Source organism: Hippocampus comes, unplaced genomic scaffold (genome assembly GCF_001891065.2).
Source record: "Hippocampus comes isolate QL1 unplaced genomic scaffold, H_comes_QL1_v1.1 scaffold72, whole genome shotgun sequence".
NCBI lineage: Eukaryota > Metazoa > Chordata > Actinopteri > Syngnathiformes > Syngnathidae > Hippocampus > Hippocampus comes.
Window position 1 is genome coordinate 930,135 of NW_017806030.1, and position 15,922 is coordinate 946,056.

The following is a 15,922-nucleotide window of genomic DNA, read 5'->3' on the forward strand; positions in this document are numbered from 1 at the left end:
TATTTATAGAGCACTTTCAAACAGCCATCGCTGCATACAAAATGCTGTACATGGAGCAACTAACATACTGCATACAACAGTAAAGCAACAAATCAGTAACAAAGACGGCGGAAAGCACCGAACAGTAAAACCAAGAACAAATCTGAGTCATGCTGAGTCAAATGCCAAAGAATACAAGTGAGTTTTGAGGCGGGTTTTAAAGATGGGCAGCTAAGAGGCTAGCCAAATGTTCAGTGGGAGGTCATTCCCTTTCCAAAGACGTTTTTTACTTATTTTGCTAGCTCCAGGCTTTCATTTTAGCGGTAAACTGTCACGTGACCGAGAAGCGCGCCTTGACCTGACACATTGTAGACGGATGTAACAGAGAATCCGGTAATTTTTCAAAATACAACATTTTTTGGGAACGCGAAATAAATAAAACGGAAGTTTTATTTTTTGCTCCGAGATGAATTTCTTCTTTCGGAAACAAGCAAAGAAAATGATTAAAAATTGAACCTTAAATGTGCGCTGTCTGTAAGGTATCGGCTATGGGGGGCAAGTGATCCAGTTCTACAGCAGCATGACCTACACGATTATTATGGCATCGACTCTTTTCTACCTGGCGTTCTCCTTTATCTCTCCACTGCCCTGGAGCACCTGCGACAACTACTGGAACACAGGTGAGGTCCAGCACACAATGCATCATGTCCCTTTTTGGTCAAGAAACTCTGACCTGTCCTATTATCTTGTCATGAGACAAGACTGAATAAATGGCATTTTGCTACAAAGTTAAGTTGTCATCTTACAACTTTGATTAAGGCGTAGTCATTCCTGTCAAGTGTCAAGTCAAACTGAGCCAAATTTATGTATACAGCTCTCAATTACGGAAGCGTCTCAAAGACAAAAGCATGCATTGACAAATGAACCACCTGGACTAAATGCCATTTGCATTTGTGGGAATAGGAACTGGGACGGCCCACAAATGTCGAAAGTCTGCGTGTAATTGACGGCTATTGAAATGCATATGGAATAGATATGGCCGCACTGCTCACAACCGAATGCTGCAAACACAGGAATGATGCAAACAAAACGACTGCGAAACAAAAACACTGCAAGGAATGGTGCAAACGGCCAAACGTAATCTCATAAAACAACAGCAAAAAAAAAAAAAAAGCTTCAAGAAATAAATGCTGCAATCGCAAAACGTAATTAGAAGCAAACTTACAAACTACAAAACAAATTCAAAAGAGAAACGCTGCAAATAGTAAAAACACACAAAGCTCAAAACAACTGCCTAGGAAGGCGACATTTACAGGCATGTCTTAACCCACCACTCCCTGTCCCCATCTCACCCACACACACGCATAGACACACCCCCATAATTATTATACAATGATGATTATGATGATGACCATTCGTAACGACAATCACACCCAGAAACACTTTCATCCCAGTGACTATAGTTTAGTTATTTGTATTAATATTGTGTTTAAGGCAGCACGATGGTCGACTGGTTAGCCTCACATTGCTGAGGTCATGGGTTTGATTCCCAGCCCTGGCCTTCCTGTGTGGCGTTTGCATGCTCTCCCCATGCCTACATGGGTTTTTGGTTTCCTCCCACATTCCAAAAACATGCATGGTAGGTTGATTAATGACTTTATATTGTCCCGAGGTGTAATTGTGAGTGCAAATGGTTGTTTGTCTACAGCACTGGTGTCAAAGTCAAGGCACGGGGGCCAGATCTGGCCCGCCACATCATTTTATGTGGCCCGCGAAAGCAAATCAAGCATGTCAAGTTCCATGATGCTTGCCAAAGTCTGAGCCAAAATTTCAAATTGTCATACGTAATCCGCAGTCATTTTTCTTGACTTCTGATTTTAAAAGTAGTTATCCATCAATTTGTTGTGCGCTGTGTATGTCATATGTGGAGGCGATTAAACATTTATATGGTTTCCCAAAATTCATAATGGCCCTCCAAGGGAAACTGTAAATACTGTACAATGTGGGCCGCGACAAAAATTAGTTTGACACCCGTGGTCTACAGTATGTGTGCTCTGCGATTGGCTGCCAACCAGTTCAGGGTGTATCCACTTGTGGCACTGAGAGCTCAAATAAACCATGCTGTCTCTCTGTCCGCATGGAAATTGTAATCCTGCAAAATAATCTCCATTTTTAATGAATGTACCCATAATCTGATGATGTTCTTTTTTTCTGGAATTTTTCTGGAACTGTAATGGGACACAGTTACATTGTTTGTTGTAACCTGAATATGTAATAAGTATCATGAATACATAACGCCGGTACATGTGTTTCATGCCTCTGAGTGAATACCTGTCATTCTTTTAGATGATTGTGTTGACATTACAAGGAATCTCACCAACCACACCAAGGGAAGCTCAGCAGCAACGGAGTTCTGGGAGTAAGGAAGACAATACATTAATATGGCATCTTTAAAACATTCTACGTGACATAAAATATGCTGTTTTGTTTTTTTTAACCCGTCCAGACGTCGACTGTTGAATATCTCATCGGGCATTGAGGAGATTGGCAGTATCAGGTGGGAGATGCTTTTGTGCCTCGTGGCTGTCTGGGTCATTTGTTACTTCTGCATCTGGAAAGGCATCAAATCAACTGGAAAGGTGAAGTCCATCAAGGGGCACCAAATACAAATTCATGTAAATGCCGAAGCAGTCTTGTGACCCTCCTCTTGTCCAGGTGGTGTACATCACTGCCACATTCCCTTATGTGATGCTCTTCATCCTTTTGATCCGAGGAGTCTCTCTTCCGGGAGCCAGACAAGGAGTCGAGTTCTACCTTCTGCCAGATCCGTCGCGACTCACAGACCCTCAAGTAGGACTGTTAGGTTACATGCGTTGTGATAAAAGAAAAATGCACTCTATGGGTGACTTTTTATACAGGTGTGGCTGGATGCCGGCTCCCAGATCTTCTTCTCGTACAGCCTTGGTGCAGGCACTCTGACTGTACTGGGCAGCTACAACACCAGGAGAAACAATTGCTACAAGTTAGTGTCACAATGAAGCAAGAAAACTACACTCACCACCTAAAAGATTAGATACACTTGGACTTGCCAATGGGATCCAGTATAGAAACCAAATAACATGAACAGCAATCTGTTTTTTTGAAAAGTATCAATTTAACAATACAGTGTTTGTATTTTATTTTGATTTGATCGCAAATGTTTAAGATAAGATAAGATAAGAAAACATTTATTTGTCTCATAATGGAGAAATTCACAATTTACAGCAGCAGAATTATGGAAGGGAGAAGTAGAAGAACAAAAAGTATATAAATAATTAAAAATAATGTTTTTAATTTTATATATATACATATACTACACTATTAAAGAATACACTTGCCCATGCCTCAAAAACCCTAAAATATTTAAAGTAAAAAAAAAAAAAAGTGGTGATTTTCTGTTGATAAGAATTGGCAACATGGCTGCTTCCTCATAGATAAAAACGGGTGGATTTTGCTGGCCAATCCATACTCCACAAATGCAATATTAATCAGAATACAGTGTTTAGACTAATGGGGGCGCATCGAACATATTGTAAAGAACATTTTTGATTTGAGCTCCCCTTTAATGGTTTCAATCCGAGTGGTTCAGAAATAAGTGAGTTTTTTTTTTTTTTTGTGTTGCAGGGACTGCTTCTGGCTGTGTTTGCTGAACAGTTTGACCAGTGTGGTAGCTGGCTTTGCTGTCTTCTCGGTCCTGGGATTCATGGCTCACAAACAAGGCGTTCCTGTCGCAGAGGTGGCTGAGTCAGGTAAATTTGGAATCTACTTTAGTCTCACTCTTTGAAAAGGAACAAACATTGTAAGAAAAAACAGTTAAAACCATTTACCCCACTGCAGCAACGTCATATCAGTGATGCGCCTTGTACAAATTGCATTTGTTTTGTGTTGGTGTCTGTGTCTTTTGTAAAACCCGCAGTATTGCCATCACTTACGTTTTGAATTTTGCCGGTGTGTATGTTCCTTCTGACTTGGCCCTCCTCAATGCATGCAAGGTTGTTGTGAAACTCCTCTTAGCCATCATGTAGTTCAGTGTTTCCCAATCAAGGGCATGCAAGCACATTGCAGGGGCTACATGGAAACATTCAATATTTTACTTGGAAGATGATGAGTGAATATTCTCGGTCATTTCATAATCCCGTCAATTAAATGTATGTGTGCGCACACAACTTATTTCCCTGGGGAGACAAGTGTTTTGTTCCTCATGATTAAAGTTTAAAAGCCTGTTTAAAGGGGCCTTATTCAAATGAGTTCAGTTTTTCCTCATTAGTCTTTATTTTGATTTGATATTTGAAAATGTATGTTAAATATTAATATTGAAAGCGATATCTTATATATTATTGGCCCCAGCTCGGTTGTACATTGAGGTGAAAACAACGAGTGGCTAGTAAATCTGAGAAATGTGATAGGGTAACTGTTGAGAATGTTGCCCAGACTTTTGTCCTTTTCATATACCGTAATTTGAATGTTAAGTATTGACAGTGCATGTGGATGTCTTTTCTAGGTCCGGGCTTGGCGTTCGTTGCATACCCACAGGCGGTGGCCATGATGCCGTTGCCTAACCTGTGGTCTATCTGTTTCTTCGTCATGCTCATTCTCCTGGTCCTGGACACACAGGTTTGACCACTGATTCACAATTAGTGTTCTGTGAGCGCTCATCTCTGTGCCCAGCAAAATTATCCAATGTCACTAAATTGGTGCAAAAATTTATTTTTTATAAAAATGATGTGATCCATAATAGTTCCTAATTGTTTTCTGACAAATCAGTTGTTCAAAAGCATGTGATACAATATCGTGGACAAGAAAATGTATGTCTTTAAAAAAAATTGCTTTTTTTTCTTCATGCCTAAAGAGTCACAAAAACACTTGAAAAAATCCTGATGCAGGTTTCAGTGAGATTATGATTGTATTCGATATGGTGCGACTGACTAAAAGGGTATGATGAGTTTCTCATTACTTTCAAATGTGAATGAACTTAAAGTGAAGCAATTCAGTTTGCTTCGATGAACTCACAATTTTTAAATTAAAATTTCCCCATTCAAATCATTTGTTTGTTACAAAAAGGATATGTACCCCCCCAAAAAATCTGCCATTAGCCGACTGCCAAATTCCATATCTGTGTGGGTTCATTATACCGGTATATTCTTTTTTGTGACCAATTTGTTTGGTCGTGAGCTGTGGGCTTTTGTCATTTATAACCTGTCCGTTGTCTCAAAGAAGGTTGGGAAACATTGACTTTGACATCATTCTTCATGTTTCTTTTCGGAACTGATCTTGTTGCTCTGCACTCTCTCCAGTTTGTCGGCATTGAGGAGGTGATGACGTCCTTTACAGATGTATTCCCCACAGTGATGCGTCGGGCAGGCAGGCATGAATGTTTCCTCCTGCTCTTCTGCCTCATATGTTTCCTCTTGCAGATCGACATGACCACGATGGTGGGAATTTGGCTCGAAACTCACTATGAATCCTACTGTAGTGTCAATAAGTAGGCTATGTCAAAATCCATAAGCTTGGTGGTCGATTATCACCACATGATCAAATGTAGAGATGCTCACAAAACTGAATTCACCTCTCCCAGTTTTGTTCATATTTTGTTGTATCGTATCACTGGACGACAATAACAGAACAACACTTCTTGTACCTACTACGTATTTAGTGTACAGCTTGATTAGCTGACCCTTAAAATAGCTTAACACTCAACCATACTTTTCAAAATGAGAATAGAAATAAATAAATGAGTACAAGTAATTTTCCTGGATTTTGTCCTCAGGGAGGGATGTACATCTTCCAGATTTTCGACTACTATGCTTGCAATGGAGCCTGCCTTCTCTTTCTTTGTGTGTTTAAAAGCTTGGCAGTAGGCTGGATATTTGGTAGGTTGATGGGTCATGTGTTGGTCATTTATGACTTATTAGCAGAATGAATTACAGATCTGGTCACCCTTCGTCAATGTCTGATGTGTGAGTCAATGTAGTTTGTTGATACCAGAAACCAATAGTATCCAGCAGACTCGGAGGAGGTAGCTTCAGGCAATGGTAGACATACGCCGGAAGTGGCTGTGGTAAGTTTAGGCAAATTTGATTTTCAAAATAAAGTGACAAAGTGGCTGTGGTAAGTTTAGGCAAATTTGATTTTCAAGTCCCGGAAAACGAAAGTGAAATGTTCATTAATTGTAATGGGGAATTTAAATTATTTTATTTGAATAATAATCTGTCTTTAAAAATTAAGTTAAGATTATTAATTTTTTTATCAAACTAATTTGAGATATAATTACTTTTACTTATTTGATGACCTACTTTGCAATACAACTAAAATTAGGTTAGGGTTAGGGTTAGGTTTCGCTGTTAAATTATCTTACAATTACAGGGCCTTTTAAACTTTTTAAGATCCACATGCGACTTACTTTGGACTCGGGCATCATCCTTCTAACGTCATATCCGGCGCAACGTTACTTGCCCAAACATACCGGTACCTATCCCTGAATCGGCCTCCTCCGGGTCTGCAGCTGGACCAAACATACCTTTCCCTGAATCGGCCACCTCCGGGTCTGCAGCTGGACCCTTCTCCCAGAAACAGCAACAGCAGTGAGCATTGAGTATTGGCCCTCTGCTGGTCAAAAATGATGTTCTCCCAGAAACAGTAACAGCATTGAGTATTGGCCCTCTGCTGGTCAAAAATGATCACTACCAAAAACTAGAATGGACGTTTTTTTTTTTTTTTTTTTTAAATTTCTAGTGGCACGACAAATCTTACAGTAGTTCTAATACGGGCTCATTTTTATGTACTGTTGTACATACTTCTAACCGAAGGCGCAGAACGGCTGTGTGGCATCATAGAGGAGATGACGGGCGACCGTCCCAACCCGTTCTTCAAAATCTGCTGGCGCTACATTAGCCCCTTGGTTTCGCTGGTGAGTGGGACTTCTTGTTGAGTTTTGAGTTGTACTGTAATATGTGAGTCGACCACCATATTTGATTGTATTTGTAAACTTGTTTATTCCACCATTAAAATTTACAATAAAATAAATTAATTTTGATGGAAAAACATACATTTAAATGTGATTAGAATTAATAAATACATTCATTTTAATTAACCAATTCGGAAGGGGGTGTGGGTGGGGGCTGAATACCACAAATATTTCTTTTAACCTTAAAATGAATAGAATATTTGTTGACTAATCCATGACACAAAAAAAGGTGCATTTGCCATTTTCATATGTAATTTGGCAGTCAAGCACTCTATTTTATTTTTTAATTTCAATATCCATTCAACTCTTGTTGGTAGAAGTGCTTTCTTCCAATTTACAGTTAAAGTCTTTCTTGCAGTCGTCAGAAGAACACTTGGTTACTGACATTCATCTTGTCTTCTTGTACACACAAATGATTTCGTTTTCTTTTATGGAGGATATATCTGGTATCCATTCATTACATTTTCCAGAGACAGAACTTTGAACATATCCATTGAGTCTCACTGTACACTTTAAGGTCCTGATAGAATAATGTGATCCAATTTACAAACTTGAATCCGAAACGCATGCCCCTCAACATCCATGTCAAATACCCCCACCCCACTCTGTCTAAGGTTTTCTCAGCGCCTAGCCCTAGGCTGAGAAGCATCGAAGATTGCTTTTTTGATACGGCTAATGAGTGTAAATTTGGTGTTGTCCTGATGTTATTAGTTCCTTGGCGTCCCTTTATAAATCCAGTTTTATCAGTTGCACAAGTTTTTTTTTTTAAATACATTTCTGTCACTGGTTAATATTTTTTTTTTGTCCAGGGCACTTTTATATATTATTTAATTGGGTACCAGCCCCTAACATTCAACCGCTCGTACGTATACCCTACCTGGGCCTATGTGTTGGGCTGGATGATGGCTCTGTCCTCCATCCTGCTGGTGCCAATCTGGGCGCTGTACAAGCTGAGCACTGCCAAGGGAACCCTCAGTCAGGTGGGCCAAGTCCACCACTTACATTGCAGAGTGAAAGAACAACCATGATTTCCTTGATTATTGCTTCAATAATTGCTTCAATAGCTGTGTATATGATTTTGACATATCTCATAAAAACATTGTCATTTGTATCCATTTGGTAGCGTCTCCATGGTCTGTGCTGGCCCAAGCCACCTGAGGGCTCGCTGGCACGAAACACAGAGACCATGCTGCAACACACTACTGAGGAGGATCAAGAATGATTCATTAAAAAAAAAACAACTACAACAACAACAACAACACAGATGAACTTATCCCAAACTGCCCAATAGAAATAATGTACATCATTTTACTGAGGAGGATCAAGAATGATTCATTAAAAAAACAACTACAACAACAACAACAACAACACAGATGAACTGATCCCAAACTGCCCAATAGAAATAATGTACATCATTTGAAAACCACAAAGTACCTCATGCCATTGTTTTTAACATGGTTTGCTAATCTTCTGAGATCATTTTTTATTGCTCATCAAGTAGGGTCCCATTGTCCGAGCAATGGGTGTGTTTTCTCTCAGCAAATACTGTACATCTTGTGAGTGCCTTGTTTTATTTAATGTAAAATTCACAGCTCTGGGAAAAACAAAACAAAATACTGAACCTTGTTTGTTTTTGTGGGACCATTTTTCTTTCTCTGCAAGTGTTTTTTGTTAAAACATTTTGTTCAGGATATACCCTGCTTCTCCTGCCTCCCTCCTTTTTTTGGGGTTCACTACCATCACGGTTACATGACACCCCTCCCCGTCTTCTCCGGTGTGTACGAATGAAGTTGCTGCGTCACCAGGAACTCTTGTGGTCAAACGCGAGCGAATAAAGCGAGGTGGAACGCTTGCAACGGATTTGGTGTGCAGGTACCATTCGTCAAAATCTCCAGACTTTACCAGAGCATTCAAAGTCGGTGCTTATCAAATTTGAGTTGTAAACAATTACTTTGCGCAGTCCACGATATCTCAGTAATTATCACCTATTTAGACTCCCATTTCTTTCTCATACATCCCTTTTATTTTCCTCCATTCATTTAGCTGTAGTATAGAATATTTCGGTGTACCTTTTATGTCCCAATATATACAGTATGAAAATATGATCCATATAAAGAACTTCATTTTATCTGTGTGTACTTGATTCAAAATTATGTTTGTGTAAGTTGAGGGTTCGTAGTTTTTGAATGGATGGCTCTACGTTAAGAATGGGCAAAGGGAGAGATGGACTTAGTTTGAATGCAGCTTTTATTTCCCAACGCCTGCTCCCCGGTACGAACGAGAACACACCTTCTTCTGGCTACTCAAAACTCTCTGCTTTTCTTCAGCCAATCAGACGCTCCCAACATAAACATGTTTAAGAAATTATTAAAGAGAATGTAATTTAGGTAACCTTAACATGAAAGACTATACTGTAATTCTCAAACATAAAATGATAATAATTAACAATTAAACAAAAGCTTACATTTGTGAAAAACCCTTTACATTTTTTTTGGAACGAAAAAAAAACAGATGTGGTGCCCCTACTCTCGGGATGGATAGCCTGTGTTAGCGACCCACGGGCTCATTCACTGGCAGACTGGCAGAATTGTACTTTGTCTCATTTTATGTCTTTAACTTCGTTTCGAGCTGCTGCCCGTCTTGGCCAGGTCTCTCTTGAAAATAGGTGCATTCCTGGGGCCGTATCTGGTATTTGTGGTGAAATGCGGCGTCCCGCTTTTCCTTTTGGAGACCGCTATGCGCCAGCATACTCAAGAGGGCGCCATCACCTGCTGGAGGAAGCTGTGCCCCCTGGCTGAAGGTGTGCAACACTCTTGTCACGTACAAGTCTGCCATTCTCGAACACAAAGAATGAAGGAACCGATTCTTTCCAAAAAGGATCCACTTGTAAATTTTTGTGTAACGTGGATGAATGATTATTTGAATTAGTGTTTGCTGCTGTCCCAAACTCAAAGACACATTTCTCTTCACTGAAACGAATAAAGAGAATCCTTGCATCTGGAAAGTGTGATGTGTGTACAGGTATTGGTTATGGAGGAGAGCTGATTCTGATGTACAGCTGTATGACCTACATTATTAATCTGGCCTTTACCTCTTGGCCTCCCTCAACTCTCTGCTGCCCTAGAGTAACTGCAACACAGGAACACAGGTGAGGTCTCTCTCTCTCTCTCTCTCTCTCTCTCTCTCTCTCTCTCTCTCTCTCTCTCTCTCTCTCTCTCTCTCTCTCTCAAGACACATTTCTCTTCACTGAAACGAATAAAGACAATCCTTACATCTGGAAAGTGTGACGTGTGTACAGATATTTGTTATGGAGGAGAGCTGATTCTGATGTACAGCTGTATGTATCACATCAATTGACAATCATATTCTCTTCTTTCCATAGAGCCAAGACGTGGCCTTTCCCTTAAAAAAAGCAATGAAGATTTGTCAAAATGGTCACTAAAACTACTAATTGTGACAAAACTGTCAGAGTGATGTGTACTACTTAATTTGAGCTGAATGACTTCATTCTTGGGCCACTGTTTAAATGCAAAGTTTATCCCCTTTTGCCTCTTGAATAATTTTCATGCGCCTCAACATGCAGCACTTGTAAAACCAACTCAGAAAGATCCCAGTGTTTGTCATATAGCCTTTGAACGATGCTAAATACCTTTTCTTGAAGCTATTTATTCAATCAAATGTCACAACGCATTTAATTATGAACTTCACATCATTTGACAATCGTATTCTGTCGGAGTGATGTGGACTACTTAATTTGAGCTGAATGACTTCATTCTTGGGCCACTGTTTAAATGCAAGTTTATCCCCTTTTGCCTCTTGAATAATTTTCATGCGCCTCAACATGCAGCACTTGTAAAACCAACTCAGAAAGATCCCAGTGTTTGTCATATAGCCTTTGAACGATGCTAAATACCTTTTCTTGAAGCTATTTATTCAATCAAATGTCACAACGCATTTAATTATGAACTTGCTAATAAATTAATACTAAAATAAAAACCCCTTAAGATAACTTGTGACTGGGAGATGCAGGTCACAGATGTAACATAAAAAAAGGGTTCTTGCATTTTGTAACATTTTGGAAGAGGACCCCTCAAAACACAACTTATTTATTGTCGCTGAACACCCAGTGTTTGTCATCTAGCCTTTGAATGATGATAAATACCCTTTCTTAAAGCTATTTATTCAGTCAAATGTCACAATGCATTTAATTATGAACTTGCAAATAAATTAATAGTAAAATAAATACCCCTAAGATAACTTGTGACTGGGAGGTGCAGGTCACAGATGTACCGGTACATAAAAAAAGGGTTCTTGCAGTTTGTAACATTTTGGAAGAGGGCCCCTCAAAACACAACTTATTTATTGTCGCTGAACAAAATGAAGGACTCTTCATCTGTAGCGTGTGTGGACCAGTAATTGGTGACTTTATTTTCATGAATGAGTTGTGTGTCATGCATCTCCTGATAAGGTAACAAAAGCTTCAAGAGCAGCCTCTGAGGAGGAAAGTGGGATTGGGGTGGAGATCCAGTCCACCAAACAACATTCCCCAGACCTCTGGTTCTGGTGTTCTTGATCAAGTCATTGATCCCCGTGCTCCTCCCTGGATGCTTAAGCAGCCCCTGCTGCACAACTGTTAGGGATGTTTGCACTCTAGTAATACGAAGGAAGACAAACTGACTGTAAAATACGATTCTTCTTCTTGATCAAGACTGTGGTCAGCCCTGAATCCAAACATAATTAATTCTTGTTTGATTAAGTTTACCCTGTTTTGACAAAATCCTTTGAAGTGTGTGCATAATTCTTATTTCTCTCTCTCACACACACACACACACACACACACACACACAAACACACCTTTGTTTCAAATATTTACCTGCTTTGCCACACGGAAGAGGTCAGGTTGGGTAGAGAATTATATAGAGTGTTTTGGTGTACCTGTCACCATTTCACTACTGCAGGAGGAAAAGTTGCAACGTGAAGCGAGGTATGTAGCGTTGGAATGTGTTAATTTGTAGTTTGATATATTATGGCCCGCGATGTGGAAAATTCTTATTTCTCACACACACACACACACACACACACACACGCCTTTGCTTAAAATATTCGCCTGTTTTGCCAAACGGAACAGATCAGGTTGGGTAGAGGAGTATATAGTGTTTTAGTGTAGCTGTCACTATTTCACTACTGCAGGAGGAAAAGTTGCAACGTGAAGCGAGGTATGTAGCGTTGGAATGTGTTAATTTGTAGGGGCCTGGGCAATGTGTGGAGATTTCCGTACTTGTGCTACAAAAACGGCGGCGGTAAGCAAATGTGGCACTCGGCACTTCTTCCAAAAGTTGGACTTATCACAGCAGTATGTGTAACATCCAGGTGCATTCCTGGTGCCGTATCTGGTATTTGCGGTGTTGTGTGGCGTCCCGCTCTTCCTTTTGGAGACCGCCATCGGCCAGCATACCCAAGAGGGCGGCATCACTTGCTGGAGGAAGTTGTGCCCCCTGGCTGAAGGTGTGCAACACTCTGTCATAAAATGTGTGTGTTTAAAAGAAAATAGTAAGATTATGAACAACCATCGGGTTGTGACTTCAAGCTCAAACGCGATTTGGTTCTGCGCCAGGACAATGATCTAAAACGACACCAGCAAGTCATTGTCAGAATGGCATAAAAAAAAGTTTGGGAATGACCTAGTCAAAGTCCAAACTTGAATGTGATTAAAATGCTCTAGCATAACCTTATAACAGCTATTAATGCTCCAAAGCCCACAAGGGTTGGTGAATGAAAACAATTCTTAAAATAAAGAGTGGGACAAAATATCTCAACAGAGATGTGAATGACTCATGACCACCTACAGAAAACGCTTCATTTCAATTGTTGCTGCTGATGGACTTTTTCATGGCACTCTAGTTACACTAAGGAGATGATACAAGTTAATACTGTTAAATGTCAAATTCCCATTACAATACTTTGACCTGAGAAGACTCCTCTCGCCCTCGTGATATCACAGGATTTAATGAAAACGTTCAAAGAGAGGACTTACTCCAGAAGCGTATTGCTGCCATAGGACAAAACAACAAAACAAAACACAATACTTCTCATGTGAAAACTTGATACTTATGTTTTAACGTGAACATTATCAAATAAAAACATGATCATTATCATGTACAACTTTGAAAATGATCATGTAAAAATGTGATACTTATCACATATGAACTTTTCAATGGCAGGCAATGTAAAAATACACTTCAATGTTCCTGCTCCATGCATATGAAGAAATCTTGTACACCGCGATTTTGTAAAAAGCTCAGCAACTCCAGGTTTAGTGCAACGACATTCGGAAGCACCTGCCTCTGCGTCCTGCTGCAGGATGGGACCAAGGTCGCAACAGAAGTTGGGAAGTCCTCAGCGAGGCCAACTTTGTCACATTTTGTACTTTTCATGTTTTTACATGATATGTTTCACATTTTTATATGATCTTTTTTACGTTTTTACATAATTTGCATGTTATACGTGAAAATTGTCACGCTTTCACATGATAACTTTCGTGGGTTTTTTTTCCCCCTGGTGTGGCAGCCATATGCTTCCGTAATTTCCTTTACATGTCTTGTAGTTAAAATACTCCCTCTGAACTGATGAATGACTCCGTTTAGTTGCTCATTGTGCGACTTTAATGTATGTCTTGTGTGGGGTTTAAAGGAAGCTTGGATTTACATTGAACGTTTAGAAAATGTGGAGGAAAAAACGCCGGAATGTACTTGAGGAGAGAGGACGCTGGAGCAGCAAGGTGGAATTTCTTCTGGCTGTTGCCGGGAACATTGTGGGCCTGGGCAATGTGTGGAGATTTCCGTACTTGTGCTACAAAAACGGCGGCGGTAAGCAAATGTGGCACTCGGCACTTCTTACAAAAGTTGTACATGTCACAGAACTATGTGTAACATCCAGGCGCCTTCCTGGTGCCATATCTGGTATTTGCGGTGTTGTGTGGCGTCCCGCTCTTCCTTTTGGAGACCACCATGGGCCAGGCCAGCATACCCAAGAGGGCGGCATCACTTGCTGGAGGAAGTTGTGCCCCCTGGCTGAAGGTGTGCAACACTCTGTCATGTACAAGTCTGCCATTCTGAAACACAAAGTGTGAAGGAACTGATTCTTTCCAAAAAGGACCCATTTGTCGATTTTTCCATCAATGTTACATTAAGTTCACAACAATTAGAGGAGTGTGAGATGTGAGTGACACATTATCCACTGACTGAAACAAACACAAATGTTATGTCAATGTAAGTGTAAGGCAAATATTAACAGGATTCAGTAAAAAAATATATATATATTTAAAAAAAATGTTTCAAAACATATTCAGTCAAAAAAAAAAAAAGATTTTAAAAAATTGTTTCAAAATATAGTTTCATGGCAGAAGCGGTGGTGGGACAACATTTTGATTTTGTGATGGATGGCATTGTCAGCTGTTATCATCCAGTATTGATAAAACTGCATCAAATATCAAGATTGGGATCGATTGTAATTGTTCACTCTTTGGATTGAATTTTGAGACATCAGCATCAAACAATCATAACACGACACCATAAAATGATGTGTTTGATACAGCGGCATGAAATATTGACGTGTGATACATTATATGTAACGTACCGTAATTACGGTATATATTATCTATCGCGACACACAACTGACTTAGTAGTATCAAATATTGCTAATATTATATCGGATAGTTCTCTGTTATGATACAGTGTTAAAACAACAGCATCAACTATTTATATTGTGATATATTTTAATATTCAATAATTTAAATTTGTTCGAATCCATTGTCCATACACCAGCATCCCATATTAACAATGTATCATCATGTTATGGCACCCTGATGATATATCCGCATCACATAACATAACTTCACACCACTGCAAACGACTAGCACAACAATAAATATGTTGTTAAATGAGTACTGTATGGTTGTGACATTCCAAAATGTGCCTTCCTTGAATCGTAATGCACCTCGTGCATTGAGATAAGTATTGAATGGTCTTTTATGAAGGCCGCATAACAAGTATAAATCGGTACAATATTAAATTATGTTGCTAATGATTTGTTGTTTCTTTGAATTTATTTACCTTGAATAATTTGGGATTTGGAGAGCTTTTACGTGTTTTACATATTCATAAAATGGACAAAAGCTATTGCCGGACCATGTCAAGAATCAGAATCAGAATGCCACTTGAGAAACCAATCGAATTATTTTTTTATTGGAAAGATGCACACCCCTCATATGTGGTGTTTTTTTGTAACGTGGATGAATGATGATTTGTATTCATGTTTACTGCTGTCCCAAACTGAGAGACACATTTCTCTTCACTGAAACGAATAAAGAGAATACTCGAACTTCGAATGTGTGACGTGTGCACAGGTATCGGCTGTGGAGGTGAGCTGATTCTGCTGTACGCCCTCATGACCTACATGGTTGTTCTGGCCTGGACTCTGTTCTACCTCTTTTCTTCCTTCAAATCCCCACTGCCATGGAGTACCTGCGACAACTACTGGAACACAGGTGAGGTCTATAGTCTATATATAAATCCATTCATCCATTTTCTAATTCATTTATCCTCACAAGGGCCGCGGGAGGTGCTAGAGCCTATACCAGCTGTCTTTGGGTAGTCGGCAGGGGACACCCTGAACCGGTTGCCAGCCAATCGCAGGGCACATATAGACGAATAACCATCCACCCTCACATTCACACCTAGGGATGGCAATGTGTGGAGGTTTCCGTACTTGTGTTACAAAAACGGCGGCGGTAAGCAAATGTGGCACTCGGCACATCTTCCAAAAGTTGTACATATCACAGCAGCATGTGTAACATCCAGGTGCATTCCTGGTGCCGTATCTGGTATTTGCGGTGTTGTGTGGCGTCCCGCTCTTCCTTTTGGAGACCACCATGGGGCAACA

At 39.9% G+C, this 15,922-nt stretch overlaps 2 protein-coding genes across 8 annotated transcripts in view; both read left to right on the forward strand.

Moving 5' to 3' along the window:
• The window catches only part of LOC109529401 (sodium- and chloride-dependent GABA transporter 2-like), a 24,417-nt gene extending 16,194 nt beyond the window's left edge, over window positions 1-8,223 (forward strand). For 3 of the 7 annotated variants that reach the window (XM_019892784.1, XM_019892778.1, XM_019892781.1), the window contains 6 exons: window positions 4,520-4,632; window positions 5,313-5,450; window positions 5,786-5,888; window positions 6,825-6,925; window positions 7,792-7,962; window positions 8,106-8,223. In XM_019892784.1, the coding sequence (XP_019748343.1) occupies window positions 4,520-4,632; window positions 5,313-5,450; window positions 5,786-5,888; window positions 6,825-6,925; window positions 7,792-7,962; window positions 8,106-8,204 (725 nt within the window). In that variant the 3' untranslated portion in view covers window positions 8,205-8,223. Of the gene's footprint in view, window positions 1-430; window positions 660-2,325; window positions 2,399-2,485; window positions 2,619-2,694; window positions 2,830-2,897; window positions 3,002-3,642; window positions 3,768-4,519; window positions 4,633-5,312; window positions 5,451-5,785; window positions 5,889-6,824; window positions 6,926-7,791; window positions 7,963-8,105 lie in introns of those variants that run through there. The other 4 variants (XM_019892785.1, XM_019892782.1, XM_019892780.1 and 1 more) reach the window with 4 other exon arrangements.
• Window positions 8,224-12,159: 3,936 nt separating this feature from the next.
• The window catches only part of LOC109529338 (sodium- and chloride-dependent GABA transporter 2-like), an 8,885-nt gene continuing 5,122 nt past the window's right edge, over window positions 12,160-15,922 (forward strand). The window contains 4 exon segments of the mRNA XM_019892667.1: window positions 12,160-12,198; window positions 13,673-13,848; window positions 13,919-13,992; window positions 13,995-14,058. Coding sequence (XP_019748226.1) covers window positions 13,704-13,848; window positions 13,919-13,992; window positions 13,995-14,058 — 283 coding nt within the window. The 5' untranslated portion in view covers window positions 12,160-12,198; window positions 13,673-13,703.